Below are 16,268 nucleotides of genomic sequence, written 5' to 3'. Positions count from 1 at the left end.
GTCTTATAATTGTTATAGGTTGTAAAAATGCCCCAGTAAATACATACCTGGAACCAATGTGGAGTCCTTTCTCCTCTCTTGCCTTACAACTTGCATTCCCAGTTTTGCTTTTTTCCTCTTTAAATATGTTATTCCATCTTTATTTTTTATCTTCTGCCACTTAATGTGGTCCTTGATGACATTTCTACACTGCTCCCCTTGTGTAATAATCAGTTTTCACTTTTTTGGTTTGTAGTCAATGGTCATATTTTTGCACACCTATCTATGTGCTGCTTTTATTTTACCATGAATATTGCAGTTCATGTCATGTGGGGAAATACCATCTTTTTCACTGTTACTGACAGCATGTGACTTATTCACTATTGCTGATTTAAACGTAACTTTTACATTTTTTATCAGTTCACTTAGAGGTACTTTCTTCATTTCAGTAGAAACGTACCTGTGCTATTGCACAAACTATGCACAAACAGAATGCAGTTCTCCTTGCACAAATGCTGTAGATATAAAAATAAAATGTGTTTTCCATTAAGTTACAAAATTAGGTGCTAGCATCTGTCACAATTTATTCAGTCTACAGAAAAATCCAGTATCCAGTTTCAGAAGTAGATTTTTACATCTATGTATGCTTATCGATCTATAATTATGTTACTGAAAAAAAGTAATTAGAAGATCCAGTTTCCATCTTATGTGTGAAGAGATTGACGCTTCAGGTAGGAAAAGTACTTTAGTTTAACAGTTGACCTTTTTCTCCTGATAGGTTTCCTTTACACCACCTATTTTGATTTGTTAATGTGGATAAAGGGCACACACAGTAATAAAGAGGTCAGAGAGGGAAAGTAGAATAAAATAATATCGCACAAATGCTTATTTCACCACAGAAGTTTGTAAAGTAATGCTCACGTTCCTAATGTAATTCTGCTTTATAAATACTCTTTGAAAAGAAGGAAGATTTCCTCCTTAAGTATGAGGGAAGCACGCTTAAAATTTGAACCTGTCATGAGGAACTTGTAAAGAAAGATGCTAAGCCATTAAAACTCAAGTATTTGGGATTAGATGCAGCTTAACTAAAATTGAAGTAACACTGGTGTATTGCAAATTCAGGCATTTTTTGGAAAAGCATTTTATTTTTATCTGCTCCAGACTGCTGCTTTCAGAATGGTTTTATTCTTGGTGCTGTTGCTTCCAAAGTACTAATCGTGTGGTGGTGGTGTCTGTGTCCGTGACCCATTGCAACGTGCACTGCCTGTGGTGTTTCTCTGTACAGTTTCTAACACACACAATCTTTCTTTCTCTCTTTCTCCCTCTTCCTTTTCTCCTGTTCTTATGCTGTGCACTTGGTTCTCGTTTTGTCTTGTCAAATTCCTAACTTTTATAGAATCTCACCTCTGTCCTCGTTCAGCTTCAGCCAGTTCCATCAGTTCCCCAGTCCCAACTCCTAAAGTGCCCGTGCGCAGCCGTAGCATCGACAGATTGAAGTCCTCTGTATCTTCATCTGATGCAAGTTCACCAGATTCAACCCAGGTTTGTTGAAAATCCACAGGAATTAGGTTTGTATTAACTGGGGGAGATTTGAAACGGCTCAGGATGGAATCCTGTTTCAGCAGTTTCCTTGTTTATTGAAATGTTCAATAGCCTTTGCTTAAAAAACACATATTGAAATCCAGTTGGGATTTTCGTGGTCCTTGATCTCTCTGGTGTCATAAAGGCATATTGTTTGCTGCTTATGGTTCCCAAAGTTTAATTTAGGTAAACGTACTAACTGGGTCTGAGTTTTGGAACATAAAAGAAATGTACATCTTGTTGAGAAGTTGTGTGTGTGTTGGGGTGGTGGCTCCTCTATCTGTAATGTATTCTAGAGAGTGAGCATGGTTTTGGTTTTATGTATCTTAGAAATCAGAGACAGAAAAACCGTCCCCAGGTTCTGGTTTAAGACGCCCTCCCTCACCATCTGTGTCTGCCCGTAGAAGATCCCCCTCTCCTGCTAATTTGGTGAAGCGTCCTCCATCACCTTCTACAGTTAGGTGAGCATCCAGGCTAAGTATCTGCTTTTATTCAGAACAAAATGAAGTTTAGTTCCTATCTCGACAGCTGTGCTGTTAGAGTTTGGATGAGTTACACTATGCCGTGTTTATATGCATAAGGACTTCATTTTTGGTCCGATTTCCCTTTTCCACGGTAGGGATACAGCTCTTACTTGAACCTTTGTCTCTTCTGTGCAGACAAAATACACCCTCGTTTTCTGTACAGACTGTGCACTAAAACGAACAGGAAGCACGTGAGCTTCAGAATAAGCTGATCTGTCTGTATTAGTAGGAAATTTCTTGGATTGGAATTGCAGGGTTCATCCTTGCTGTGGAGTAAATGGGGGTCTAGGCTACCAGACCTGTTTTGATGTTAGCCCACAAGTAGTGAGTCCAGGTGCCCAGGGTATATTGGCATCCTGTATTTGATTTTTTTGTGAGGAAGGCACCAGTAGTCTGTGGGTGGATTTATTTTTAAAAGCAAGGTATGTAAATGTAAACTAACCAAAGTAGACTGCTGTCCACTGAAAACTGAATTTTTCAGTGTTGGCCCTGAGAAATATTCTTTATTCCAACAGACAGAAGACTCGCCCACCTTCACCTAGCATGTCAAAACAAAGGCCACCATCTCCTACTCCAGTCTCTAAATCTGTACCTGTCCAACGTCCACCTCTCACACCAGGTGTTATAAACATTACCAAAAAGAAAACTGAAGCAGAGAGCAAACCAAAGGATAAGAGCACAGAAGGAACAGGACAAGAGCAAGGTGTTTCACCAGCCTTGGACAAGGATGCGGTAGCAGCTAGCACAAAGACCAAAGAAGGTGAGTGTTTCTCAGTGACTCATGCACTTTTATTCAGGACATCTCCAGTGTGTGCTAGGACTGCTGAAATAATTTGTTCGTGAGGCAGACCGCTGGACAGTAGGATGCTTTAAGGCAGAAGCTGTTCATTGCTGATTATTTATACAATAACTTTATGTGGTATGACTTTTGGGAGTGGATTTTAGTGCAGCAGTCAGTTTGTTTGACTTGCAGATTTAAGTCAGGAGCTTTCGATATTACTGCTCGTACTGTAGTTTTAAGAAAAGCAGAAATCCAACCACGGTAGCTGAGGGAGCTACTAGATTAAGTTTGCAATGTCAGTAGTTAAACTATGCAAAGGTCTTTCAGTTCAGTTGGTAGTTCTTAAAATCGCTTGTGTAGAGACCTGCTTGGAGGAAGAAATCAGCTACTGCTGCATCACAGGCTGAGGGCCAATTTTCACAGAGCTAGAAGGCTGCCTCCGTTTCAGTTCCAGTGAATGTATAGTCAGTGCTGCCTCAGGAAAAAGTGGTCAGTTCACAGGTCACACTGAGAAATTATGATGGTGTATTAAGGAGAGCCATATACATAAGCAATTAGTCTCCTAGTCCTCTTCATTGTGCCAAGTAAGCACAGCCTCCATCCCTCTTACCGGAAGAATGCCATCTGCCATCTCCAGAACAGAATCTAGGAGAGCCTTCTGATGAGGTCTGACAGGCACTTCTCTGTGGAGAAGGACTTAGGGGAGACTTAACAGGAAAAGGAGGGATCTCTGGAATTTAAGCTACAGCCGGTGGGCAGTGCTGGGGGTGAAAATCCTTCAGACGCAAGGTAAGTGGGAACATATGCTTGCTGCACGTTACCGCATGTACGGTTCCTGTTGTGCATTCCTCAGCTGCTGCAGTTGTCTGTTATTTCTGAGGCTCTTCCTCGCACTGCTCAATGTTGGATGTGAAATAGTCAGCTGAAGAACTCATGTGTGGTACAGTTCTTCGAGCATGTGTTCCTCTAGAAGGAAGCCTGGATGTCATCGTCAAATGTGGATGTTTGTATGAAGTTGCACATCAGTCTTCAGTGTCACGTCATTTATCTTCACAGTCAGAATGTCTGTCCCTCGATGCGTTACTGTGATAAATGTCTTGCATGCCTCAGAGGGGGCATAATCAATTGTGATCAGCGTTGTCGATTGGTTGAAATCTCCGTTACAATGTGTCCTATTTCTGTAGCTTCCAGTTGTTCTGGAACAAGAACACCTGTCCTTGTTCTTTGGATGCCTCACCCGTCTCCTCTCTACACTGACTTCTGGAACTGTATTAACCTAGTTTATCTGATTCCACTTTATTCTATTGCTAATCTGCAAGCTAGTCATCTTTGTAGTGACTCATACTGGAGCTGGGCGAAGCTATTTTTCTTTGACGCATGAAAGATAAGGAAAACAGTGGACATGTTCTTCAACATAGAGATGATTTAATTTATGTCTTTGAATGTTTTGGTACACTGCAATATTGCTAAGTGAGGCAAAAGTCTTTGTTCTTAAAAAAAAAAAAAAAAAGCTTTCAGTTTTCAAAGCAATTTTCATTTTACACATCCGTGTAGGCAACTCACCCTGTAAGTTGGTGCAATACCATATTCCAGACAGCTTCTGAAGTCAGAGTGCACCAGTGAATGGCATGAGGCAAATCAGTCTCTGGGTCTTGTAGGTTCAGCCTTATTTTAGCTTTGTGCACCTTTATCTTCATACCATCTCTTCTCCTTCAAGTTGAACTTGATTGCCCATTGTTGACAGACAGCAATCAAGTTTTTGTCTCGGTTTTTGTGTCTTCTTACTAAAATATACTGTTCTGCAGTAAAACACTTTTTATTTTTCAGTGACTTGGAGCAGTTGTCATTTCTGGCAGCAGCCTTTCGCAGCTTCTCTGAGAGTTAAAAGGCTTGTTTCAACTTAAAGCATAAGAAGTGCTCCTTCATGAGCTCTCACCTTATGCATGATGATAGGTAATAAACTATCATGGAGCCTCACATTTTTGTATCTGGGTAGCGAAGGCTTTGGAATATGATCCCTAGATTAATTGTGAATAAATGGCTTGCCTAGAAATGTGTTCGAATCTTCCCACCATCCAACTAACAGTACATTTCACAATTGTTCTGAGATACTTCTCTTGCCTGTTTCCCTCTTCCCCCTTCCTCACCAAAAAGTTCCTGGAGAAAAAGACCATGCTTATCAGGAATGGCAGTGGGAGTATAAGGAAGATAGAGCTGAGTGTAAAATGCTGGAAGAATCTTCTTAAGGCATGTTAGTGATCATGTTGGGAAGTCCCATGTCCTTACCTATGGAAACAGACTGTACAAGGGGTGCATGGACACAGAAGCACTATTGAAGTAACCCTATGGAAAACATCAGCAAAGCTTCAAAAGTGAAAATGCAGTGCGAAGGTCCCCCAGAGACCTGACATCTCCTACCCTTTCTTTTTATGCCCCCTGTTCTTTCCATATCTGCGGTGTTCTGAAATTGTGACTAATTCTCTTCTATCATTTTCAATACCAGATATTCATCGTCTTTCAATCTGTCATTATCACATTATAACCCTATAACCTAAAAGCCTAAAACCTTTAGGGCTTCTTGCTAAGGATTAAGTTGTCTTATTTAGGTTCAGTTTTGAGTTCCATTTAGATTGAACCTGACATTAAATGTCAACAAATTTTCATACACCTGAGACTCCAGTAGCATTAAAATAGGAGGACCACTGCATGGGTTGCTGTGCAGGTGCACAGTAGAAGATGGCCTGTGCTGTAAAAAGTGACTAGTCTAAACTGGCAAGACATTCAAGAGGTAGAGGGGAAGAAAGGCTTCTTGATTTCTTCACGGTTGTATACTGGCAGCACTAAATGAAACCTCCCTACTTTAAATTAAAAAAAATGCAGAATATAGGAGGAAAAGCACGTGCAAGTCATGAGCGGGCGGATCCTGCTAATGGTCCTTGTAACCGCAGAGTGGTCTGTCCTGCTCAGGGAGGAAGATTCCTTTTGACTGAGTTCAAATTTGGAACTGTCGTGGCTTATTCTTGTTTATACCAAAGTGACTGCATTTTTGCCCAAATCAGAAGCAATGCATGTTCTGGGGACATGCTTCTTTTTCAGCATGGATAAATCTAAATATTAGAAAACTTCTCTGTGACTGCACTCCCATCAGTGCTGGAATGCTTTTCCTAGGACTGCAGGAGCAATTTTTATGCACGAAACAGTGCCGTGATTCAGCTGCTGAGGGTTCACTCTGTGTAATTATGCCCTACAGCTGCAAGCAGTGATTACGTGTCCATGGGGCTTAAGCAGCTTTTCAGGTATTTAAAGTTCGTAATGATGGCATTGTGTTTTGAATTGATTTGTCTTTAGGTCGGAAGCAAAATAACCAACCAAACCCTGATGTCATTGTTCATTAAGATTACCTTGACTTGAAGGCTTTATAAATGTTAAGCAAACATCTAAGTGCTGATTTGTGAAATATCAGAAGGAAGGGCAGGCTCTCACCAACACTATGATGCCGTTGCTCTACGGACATCAAGAGCAAATCTTTAAATATCGAGATGCTGAGTTCTTAAGTTACATTCAAACAGTAATATTTCTAGAGTGGGAATAACTGATAAAAATCAGAGTTCTTTCAATATACATTGAGAGCCACTGGATGACAAGGAGTGTTGTTTTTTCCCTAATGTTAATTTATAATAATAGTATCTCTGATGTTCCGACACCGTAACACCAGGCAGGACATGAAGAAACATAAGCTGCAGGACTGTCAAATATCTACTAACTTAGTGGCTGGAGCTGTTTTAATCTCCATGTAAATTGGAAATTGATTTGTTGCTAAAATGTGTAGAAATACGGTATTACTGAAGTCATCAGTATGTGCCTTCAGGGCCAGATAAAATGGTGATTATTTGCACCATAAGATACTCTATAAATATAAAGGCATGAATATTAATGTTATGAAACGAGAAATCAAAAAAAACTAGTATTTCTTCTTTAGGGCTATGTGTGTTCAGTTTTTTTAGAAGGTAGATATGTGTACGAAGTTAAGTGTATATCCTAAAGCAGGTTTGGTTTTGTGGGGTTTTTTTCGTTTTTTTTAAATGTTTTTAAGTGTTATGGAATAAATATCTCTTTTCAGAATCGTGTTTCTAAGTACCGTGGGAACTGGAGAATAACTTATCGCCTGGAATATGACTGGATCAGTGTGGCTGAAATGAGTTGGGTTTATTTCAGTGTCAGTGAGATGTTGTGGCTCTCATCTCTTTAGGACTCCCCTTTGGCTCTTGTGGGCCGTTAGATCCAGGGCATATTCACTGAGTGACGAGTACTGATCAAAAAGATAGTGGGTGAGCTGGGCAGAGGAAAGATCCCACCTCATAGTGATAATGTCTTTCTTAATTTTAAGTTACTAGGGCTTTTTAACATCAGTTTCTTTTAACCTTTGCAGAATCAGGTAGCAAAACAGTAGCAGGGACCACCACAGCTGAAGAAGCTGCTAAAATCTTGGCAGAGAAACGACGTCTAGCACGGGAGCAAAGAGAGCGTGAAGACCAAGAAAGAATTCAGAGACAGGAAGAGGAAAGGTAACAATTCAGGAGAAGGAAGGGGTGCTTTCAGTGGTGGGGTCTGCTTGGAGTGGACGCTATGGCTGTACATGTTTCCTAAGATTTACAGAAACTTAAATTTAAGCTTAATGCAGTTCCTGAAGCAGAGACGGGCACTACACCATCAGAGTTGGGACAGGTTGCTGTGTGTATCGTTAATCTGTATCTCAGTAGATATGTAACGCATGATCCCTGTGCAAATCACAGCTGTTTTTTCCTTCCAGTCACCACTGGTGCTTCTATTTCAAAACTAGAGTGTGCTTTTTACACCACTTTGTGTTTGGTTTGTGTGTGTTTGTCTTGAAGTAGTCAGCCTCTATGTATTGAACTTTCCATTGAACTCGGGCAGGTAGTTTGATGGTACATTACACCTCCTGTTAGTGAGCCAAAATCTGGATCAGAAATGGTGCAGCCAAGTAATTCAAAGTAAGATACCACTGTGCGTTTGGTTCACTACATAGAAGTTGTTAAAATAAATTATTAACTTTGTGCTGACTAACTTTATTCCAGATCAGGGTTCACCTGTCTGTGCTTCTGTGAATGCAATGGAACATCAGATTGTTGACTGTTTCCACTCATAGGTCTAAAACTGTCATAAATTTGCATATAGTCTGCTATAGATGTTTTATCAGAAACATGTCATCAGATCTGTTGTGCATGTCTGCGTGATCTGGAGCGTACACCTCCAGTATATCTCCGGAATTCAGACTATAGAAGAAACAGTCTTTTAGGAAATCCAACTGGATTTGGTTGGCAGGTGATTAAAAGCCTCATTCATGTCATGGATGCAGGTGGCATTTATTAGATAGTTGTCATTTAATCCAGTTCTCAGTCAGTCGGTGCAACCAGCCTTGGTCTTGACTTACTTGGCAAAGAACGTTTATGTAGTTGTAGAGACTTTCTTCCAAGTTATTCTGCTTTTTCCTTTGACTGGTCTGGGTGGTGGCATTTGTAAATCCACACCAGGAAGTATCTTTATGCAGGTTTTTTGTGATTGGATAACTTAAAACTTTCTTGCTTTCCTCATCTGTCTCATGTGCATACACACTTGTAAAGAAACGAATACCCAGTCGGTAATCTGTGTCTTGGAAACACTAGAATCAGAGAAGAAGAAATGGCCAAGAGAGCAACTGAGGAGAAGGCACGACGGGAGGAGGAGTTCCGCAAGCAGGAGGAAGAAAAGAGACTGGCTTATGAAGAGCAACAAAGACAGGCTGAAGAAGAGAGGATCCGCCGGGAACAGGAAGAGCAGGAAAAACTCGCAGAGCTTCAACACCAGGTCTGCTTATCTGTAGGCTCCAACTGTGTTCCTCACACAAGCTGCTGACATGTTTTCGAGGGGGTTGTCTTTGATTTTTCTTCACAGAACAGTTTTGACAAATCTTTGTCAGGAATGATGTAAAGCAGAGTTCATCCTGTCTGAGATGGATTTCAGAATGTCTTGAAGTCCTTTCCTTGCCCTAGTCTATGTTGTGGGGTTGGTTTTTTCCAGCATTTAATAAATTCATGTGCGGGGCAGAAGCATATTTTGGAAAATTTTTTTGCCATCTGGGATGCTATTTTGCATATGTAAAGTATTTGTACTGAGCCCACTTCACCAGCTTACTGCTACGGATTATAAAGAAGGGGTCTGTCTGGAAAGTCATTTGGCTTGCTCTGATTTCTTTAAGAGAAAGATCGGTAGTGTTTCGGAGTCCATTTTTCTGGTTACTAGTTTTCTACGGCTGCTGTCTGTGTACTTTACAAAGGCATCCTTCCAGCTGAAGGAAGCTGTTTTGCAGAAAGTGGACTTTCTTTAAATGAGACTAATTTTGAAAATAAAAGCAGATTACATTCTTTGTGTTAAAAGAGCTGTATCTTACGGATACCATTGACATGGGTCTGAACATTTCTTTAAAAGCTTATTTAGGTTTATAACAGTTACTCAGAGTGTTAACTATGCTCCTGTCGTCTTTCCAGTCATACTGGAACAGTTCTTCCAGTGTAGAAGGAACAGAAGATACTCAGCACCAAGTATCTTGGTAGTAATACCTGACTGCCAAGGCTTCTAAGTTAATCGTGCCACATTTGGAATTCAATTGCGGTCTAGTTTATAAATTTTCCTTAGACAAATCTTCGTCCTGAAGTATAGTTTGAATCCTGAGTAGTTCAACAACATTCAAAAAATTTGCATAATGACAGTATAGCCTTGTGCATAGTTTTTCTTTTCAGATCAGTTTCTGAATGTCGTAGTAATATATATTTCATGTCAGTAGCTGGGTAGTTGGCATTTAGCTGCAATGTATGGTTAATATTAATAGCGGTTGTCTGGTGTTCCTGTCTGTGTTGAACCAGAATTTCTGTAACAGCTCTGCTTTTCACTTTTGAGAAGGAGTTGTGCACTGGGTGCTTTCTTCTTTTTGTCCTACCTTCAGAGAGAAGAAGCTGAAGCAAAAGCTCAAGAAGAGGCTGAAAGACAGCGGCTGGAAAGAGAGAGAATTATGCAGCAAAATATGCAGGAAAGGCTTGAAAGAAAAAAGGTACGCTGTTTTGAAAGCGGGGAGTTTCTCAGCCTGGCATAGTGGTTGAAGTGTTAAACTGCACAGGCAAATGGTCTCAGATGCATTTAATTAGAAGTAGTGCGTATGTTTTAAAAAAAGCTGAATCTAGCTTGTAAGCTTTAAAAACAGTGAATAAAGTAGTAAATTTATGAAATATGAAAATTTATTGTGATGAAAATTTAAACGAGGATCCTGAAATACAAAGCTCTCTATGTCATTTTAAATATTTTCCCTGTTTTAACAGAGAATCGAAGAAATTATGAAAAGAACACGAAAATCAGATCAAAATGAATCCAAGGTACTTTTTTGTTTGGATCTTTATGACAGAATAGGCCCTTCCCAGAGAAGGCTTTGCCTTGTATCGTGTCTTCCTCTGTTACCCTTACACAAACTGGCTTCCACGTGAAGTGCAAAGTTCTGGTGCACCAGAATAATTCTCAGTAGCTTCCCATTGCACACACATTCTTCTGCTTTGCTTGTTCTGACAAAAAAAATCTTTGATGCATTTTTGTTCAAGGCATATAGAAACAATGTGATCCGGCGTTACCACTTGCAGGTTGGTTTAAAAAAACCCACCGGGTAGTAAACCGTATGCATTCTACTGGGGCTATTTTTCCCCAGAAAACTTCAGTTCCTGGCTTTACCTGTTTGCTTAAAGCAAGTCTTGCATGCCCCTTGGATTGCTACAGTAAATGGGATATATTTTTGTTAGTGACCTAGAGTTTGTGGTAAATTATGTATATATTGAGGAATAGTTGTTCTTCTCCGAACATTTGAAGACCCAAGTCTTCATATAGCTGAAAATCATAAATATTTAGCACATACCTTGGAGAAATGAGGGGGAAAGGAACTCAGGAATAGTTCATAGGTAGGTGATAGAAGTGGGTCCCACACGTTTACGGGCCCTGACTCAGCAGAGTGTGTGTCGCTGGGTGACCTGATCGTCTGTTAGCCGTTGGGCTAGTGTGGCCTTACTGCTGGGCACGGAACAGTCCTGTGTGGGAGCTGTGATTTCACCAATTTGTGGAACACTGGAGGGTAGTGACTTATTTCAAATAACTCTCTGGCAATTCAGTTGCAGAATGAAGGGAAGTCTGCCTCTGAGGCTATGGAAGGAGAGGATATTGAAGAGGAGGAAGAGTTGGGTCTTGAGAAGCCTGATCAACAAGGTAAGGAAACTTGATCAAAAGTCAGGTCTACGTGGCCGTCAGTGTCTCAGTGATGTTTAAGCATTGTTAAAAAAGTCGCTCATGTAATAGCGATGTGATGGTCTGAGACGCAAGTCCCAGGAATGCTAGGGGGGCTCTCTGCTTTAACAGAGTAGATCATTGCCTGTTCTGTACCACAAGAGACAGTCAAAATGATTACAGAAATAATTTGAGTGTGAAATGAAGGCAGAATGCTTTCATTTTACAAGTGTATTTTTAAAGATGGAAAACACATTTCATGTCATTATAGGCAGCTTGTCTGTAGAGAAATGGATCTGTTGAAGCCAAGTGCCTCGAGTTTTGGCTAGGAAAGGTCATTTTGGCACTTGTATTTTATTCATTTAGAATAGCAATTCTGTTACTGAGGATTGATTTATTTATTTTCTTTCTCCCCCCCCCCTTTCAGGAAAGCTAAATGGCGTTGACTTACTTGAGGAAGCCAAGGGGGAGGCAGAGGGTTGTTTAGAGACCACGCATAGTTTGAACTCTACAGAATCTGAGGAACAAGATGTGTCAGAGTTGAAGGCCAGTGAAGTGTTTATGAATGGAGGCGATTTGAAAAGTGATGAGGGGTCTTTACTTGTTACTGAATTAAAGGATTCCAGGTGAGTCTATGTGGGTGGCTGCTTTACTGTCAGATCAATTACACAAGAAATCTCTCTCAGTTTAAATTTAGTGCCGTATGTAGCATTGCCTCAAATTTTGCGCCCCGCTAGCTTTGTGGTATTTCTCTGGCTTGCTCCAGGCATGTGGTGTGTGCATGCTGTCAGTTTATGGCTTCACACGGAGGCAGTTAGTTCAGGAGAATTGTTTAGATGGCACCGTGTTAACAGTACTGGCTTTGCTAAGAAGTGAGACCCACAGCCAGCAACATGGCAGTGTTATTTATAAAGAATGGTATTGGCTTGAAATATTTTCCCTTGCAATGGCTAGTGGTTCTCTTCATTAACAAACATTAAACACGAGGGAGAGGAACAACACTGAAAAGGAAGAATAACCTAAAAAAAGCTCTAGAACAGTTCCAGTTGCACTGAAACACCAGATACAACACAAAAGCCTCCCTTAATGGGATTTTTTTTTTTTAGTCTTTCAAATTTTATTTTTTTGAATATAAAGCATTTCCGTCTACTACTGGAAAATCTGTCCTCTGATGCTTGCTCCATTTGCTCATCTAAATGCTAATCATTTAGCACTGTGAACTCTTCTTTTTAAAGTGAAGGTGAATTAATACCGTTCCTCCAGTCATGGAATATAGACATTGTCATGGTTTTTTAAGAACGAATGAAAATTGATCACTCTGATTTAGGTTTAGGTTTTGAGTCCATTTTAAATATTGCTAGTCTTTCGGTTTTGTGTTTAAAAAAGTCCTAGCTGGAGAAGAAGGGAAAAGCGCACAGTACTGAAATAGGAGATTTAATGGTGCAGGACTTTAAAGTTGTTGCTTGCTTCTACCAAATTTCTGGAGCCAGATCTTACCTGAGAGCTATTAGTATAGTAAAGGTGGCTATATGTTGGCGAGTTGTTCTTCCCCGTTGGCTCTTGGAGGTCCAGCATGGCAGATGGAGGAGCTTGTCTGGGAACGCCCTTCAGGATATTCAGTGCTTTGCAAAGTATGCAGACTGCTAATTGGCTGGCCTGTAATCAAGCTAAAGGTTAAACATGTAGAAATTGTAATACAAGTATCCATTCTCTTTTTTTTTTCTAGCCACCCTGCAAAAGAAATGGTTATTGATGACTCAGTGAAGTTGGGTGTTAATGAAGCTGATTGTACAATTGAACTTATCCAGAATCTTAATGGAAAGTCTGGTTCGTGGACTTTTGAGGAGTTTATTGACATTGGAGTACATTCCAAGTCAGCCAAACTAAGCTCGGACAGCATCTCTGCTGATAACTGTAATCAAAACTTGAATGATGCTGCTACAATACCTTCTAGTCCAAAATTGGCTTTTGAGGAAGATGGTGCAGTGAATTCATTGACCAAACCTATAGATGCTTCATCAGGTAATCCAAGCTGATTTCCCTGTCTGTCTCTTCCTCTGGCTAGGTAATTAACTTCCTTGCATTTTACTCTCCTTGCCTTAACTACGGCTTATTTTCAGGGCACTTTTTCCAATGTGTAGGCTGGAGGGAAGGCTCTTTCTTTAGTGCTTGTAGCTTGAATTCTGTCAAAAGGAGTCACCAACTGATGCCTTTTTAGGGACTTGCTGTAGACAGCAGCTAAGACTTGACATTAGGGCTCTTCCAAAGACAGAGCTGAGCCCCTGTGAAGCTCCTGTATCTCTTACCAGCACTCAAACCCATCTGTTGTATTTTAAGCTTCTTCTGAGATATCTTAAAAAGGCACGTGTTACTTTTGAAGATGCTAACAGTTTAAAAGGTGTCTGATGTAACTCTACAGACAAGACCTTTCCAATCCTATGCGCATTCTGTAACTTTTTGATGCTGACCTGCATGGTCTTACAAGGTCTCTTCAGGCTCTGGCAAGGTATTAGCTGTCCTCTCTACTTACTGTAGAATAGTCTTTCACTTCACTGAGGGGGGTAACACCAACCTTAAATTCCACAGACGGTTGTGTTACATTGTGGGAGGAGTAAGAAAGCTGCATACAAAATATACCGAATTTTTTGAAAGAAGCGGGGCTGCATCTGAAGCCACGTATACTTGAGAAGCCGAACCCTGATGCAGTACAGCATAGCATGTCAGAGAGGCTTCGGTAAGGTAGTTTCTGTAAGACTGAACTTGTCTGGTGTTGGAGCTAAACCCCAAATGGACATACTCACAGCAGGAGATCTCTTTCCGTGAGGTAAATGGCTGTGTGAACAGTTGAAATGAATGGTAGTGGAAAAAAACAAGACTTGCTCTCCACATTTTCTTTAAATGATGTGTAGCACTTTTGTTGATTAAAGTGTAGCACTTTTCTAGACTGAACTGTTTCCCGAGTCTCCTCTGTCACTCTGCGTCTTGTGAATTTTAGTCCCATGGACATAGCCTTATCGAGACTTTCCTTGAGGACACGACTAACCGGGGCCATGGTAATGGACAGATTTAATGTGACACTGCTGATCACGTTTTGTTCTGATCAAAATAATTAACTTTTTAGTGAAGAAAGTGTTGCCTTTTAATTTTGAACTTGAAAATGTTTAGACATTTAAATGTTTAGACCATGTTATGGTTTAAGAATTCTGTACGTAACTTTGAAAACTAATAATTGTATATAAAAAAAGAAAAGCTACTGCACTGATTTTTGAGCCGTAAGTAACCAAGTGGTTCTGTGCTCACTCACTGGATGTAGATTCTGACAGCGATGATAGACATATGTGGCATACACACAGTTATGATGGCTAAATGTTTTCTTCTCTTTGCTCTTTGGACAGAACTGTGAACACTAGAGACCTGGAAATATGATTGCACTTCAGTAATCCAGTGTTTTATCAAGTATCGAAGGCCTTGTTTTGAAAAGCTGCTTGTTTACCTTTATCCATCTTCAAGTTTGCAAAAAAAACAAAAAAAAACAAAAAAAAAACCAAACCACCAGGGGAGGGATGACAGACTTCTAATTTGCACCTTGAAACCTTTCAGGGAATCTACTGTGCTGATGTTCCTTTTCCATTCGTTTAGCTAATTGTTAGAGAAGATGTCATTGTTCAGATATCACTTGTTTCCCTTTTACAGACTTTACAGTAGCCCATTAGAGTCTATTCGTGTCGGTATCGTGTACAGCAGCATGCCACTGGAGGCTCCCCACTTAGCTACTGGCCAGGTTTTGCATATTCCTGAGATGGCACTTGATGAAACAGAAGACTCGTTAAGTGTGTGTTAAAGCTGCTCTTGCTTGTTGGTTCTTGTTCTATTTAAAAATGGAAAATTAAGTATCTTCGGTTTTGAATGGAGAAGAAAAATTGCCAGTTTTCTAATGTGATAAGATTGGCAGTTTCAAAATGCAGTATTGTACCATCACTAAAATGTTTTAATCTATTGGCAGACATCAAAACGTTCTACAGCATGTGCACTAATATATTACCAAAATGTTGAGTACCTAGATGTGTCTGTCACAGTGCAGTTCAACATGTCACGCTTTTAAAAATGTTTTCTTTTTGAATTACTTATTTAAATATATCTACACTTACAGAAGTATTATTTTATTGTGTACATAACAGTATTAGACCACTGAAGTCATGTTTTGTTCATGTTAATTATTCTAAGTGTTCTTGTTCTAGCTTTGTAACGGTGGCTGCAAGCTGCATATGTATCTCCCTTCTCCTAAAGCCTGCATTAAGTAATCTATTTAACCTAAACTTGCCTGCTCTTTACAGCATGAAGAGATTAACTAAGCGTCTTCTGAAAATTGCTACTAAAAGTAATAATGCGGTTTTGTTCTTATGTCTCCTGTAACAGATATATTGGATAAGTGATTACTTTAAAGAATAGATGTCTCAAATCCTGCTAAAAACCATTGGCTGATACTTCAGGTCAAATGAATCATCCAAATGGCAGCTGTGTTTTCAGTGGTTAAATGCAAATGGTTTTGCTGGAACTAAACGTGTTCTTTCCTGGACATCGCAGTTACAATAGGAAACCCTCAACCCTCTTACTCTTGCTGTTCGCTATTCAGAATACAGTAGAACTGTTTTAGACTTTAGAGCAGTGCCTTAGGTAAAAGGAAAAATGTATTTTTGTATGATAGCTCTTTCATTCTGGCAGAGACAATCATTCTAACAAAAAAATGCCAATATTTTTTTTTCTGTGCTGATGATATTTGTTGGATGGTCTGTTACAGCTCTATGTAAATATGTGCGCACTGTTAAATAAACTTTGCATTCGAACAATGCTTTATTCCTGTAATGCTAAACATTACCTTACTAGGAGTCTCCAACCCCTTGCCATGCTGACCTGCTTTGAGATGTACTCTGGTACTGCTCTAACTGCTCCACATTGCAGATTCCCAGAACTAGCAGCCTCTTTGGCAGCTGCGTTTGTGTGGCTGGGAAGGTATTTGTACTAACACCTTCAGACCTTGCTGCGTTTGTATATGCCGATGATGTGTTCATAACTGTTGAATTCTTTAACTT

The 16,268-nt window shown here is 40.0% G+C and overlaps 1 protein-coding gene across 3 annotated transcripts in view; it reads left to right on the top strand.

The window, feature by feature from the left end:
• Positions 1-16,027, top strand: part of MAP7D3 (MAP7 domain containing 3) — a 46,994-nt gene extending 30,967 nt beyond the window's left edge. For 2 of the 3 annotated variants that reach the window (XM_055727216.1, XM_055727215.1), the window contains 11 exons: positions 1,376-1,521; positions 1,891-2,021; positions 2,600-2,844; positions 7,295-7,430; positions 8,550-8,730; positions 9,866-9,970; positions 10,236-10,289; positions 11,067-11,160; positions 11,606-11,804; positions 12,905-13,200; positions 15,595-16,027. In XM_055727216.1, coding sequence (XP_055583191.1) covers positions 1,376-1,521; positions 1,891-2,021; positions 2,600-2,844; positions 7,295-7,430; positions 8,550-8,730; positions 9,866-9,970; positions 10,236-10,289; positions 11,067-11,160; positions 11,606-11,804; positions 12,905-13,200; positions 15,595-15,611 — 1,604 coding nt within the window. In that variant the 3' untranslated portion in view covers positions 15,612-16,027. Of the gene's footprint in view, positions 1-1,375; positions 1,522-1,890; positions 2,022-2,599; positions 2,845-7,294; positions 7,431-8,549; positions 8,731-9,865; positions 9,971-10,235; positions 10,290-11,066; positions 11,161-11,605; positions 11,805-12,904; positions 14,128-15,594 lie in introns of those variants that run through there. The other variant, XM_055727214.1, reaches the window with a different exon arrangement.
• The last annotated feature ends 241 nt before the right edge of the window (positions 16,028-16,268 follow it).

This window comes from Falco cherrug, chromosome 15 (assembly GCF_023634085.1).
Source record: "Falco cherrug isolate bFalChe1 chromosome 15, bFalChe1.pri, whole genome shotgun sequence".
NCBI lineage: Eukaryota > Metazoa > Chordata > Aves > Falconiformes > Falconidae > Falco > Falco cherrug.
Note: the sequence above shows the minus strand (reverse complement) of the source record. Positions and strands in the feature narration are given on the sequence as shown.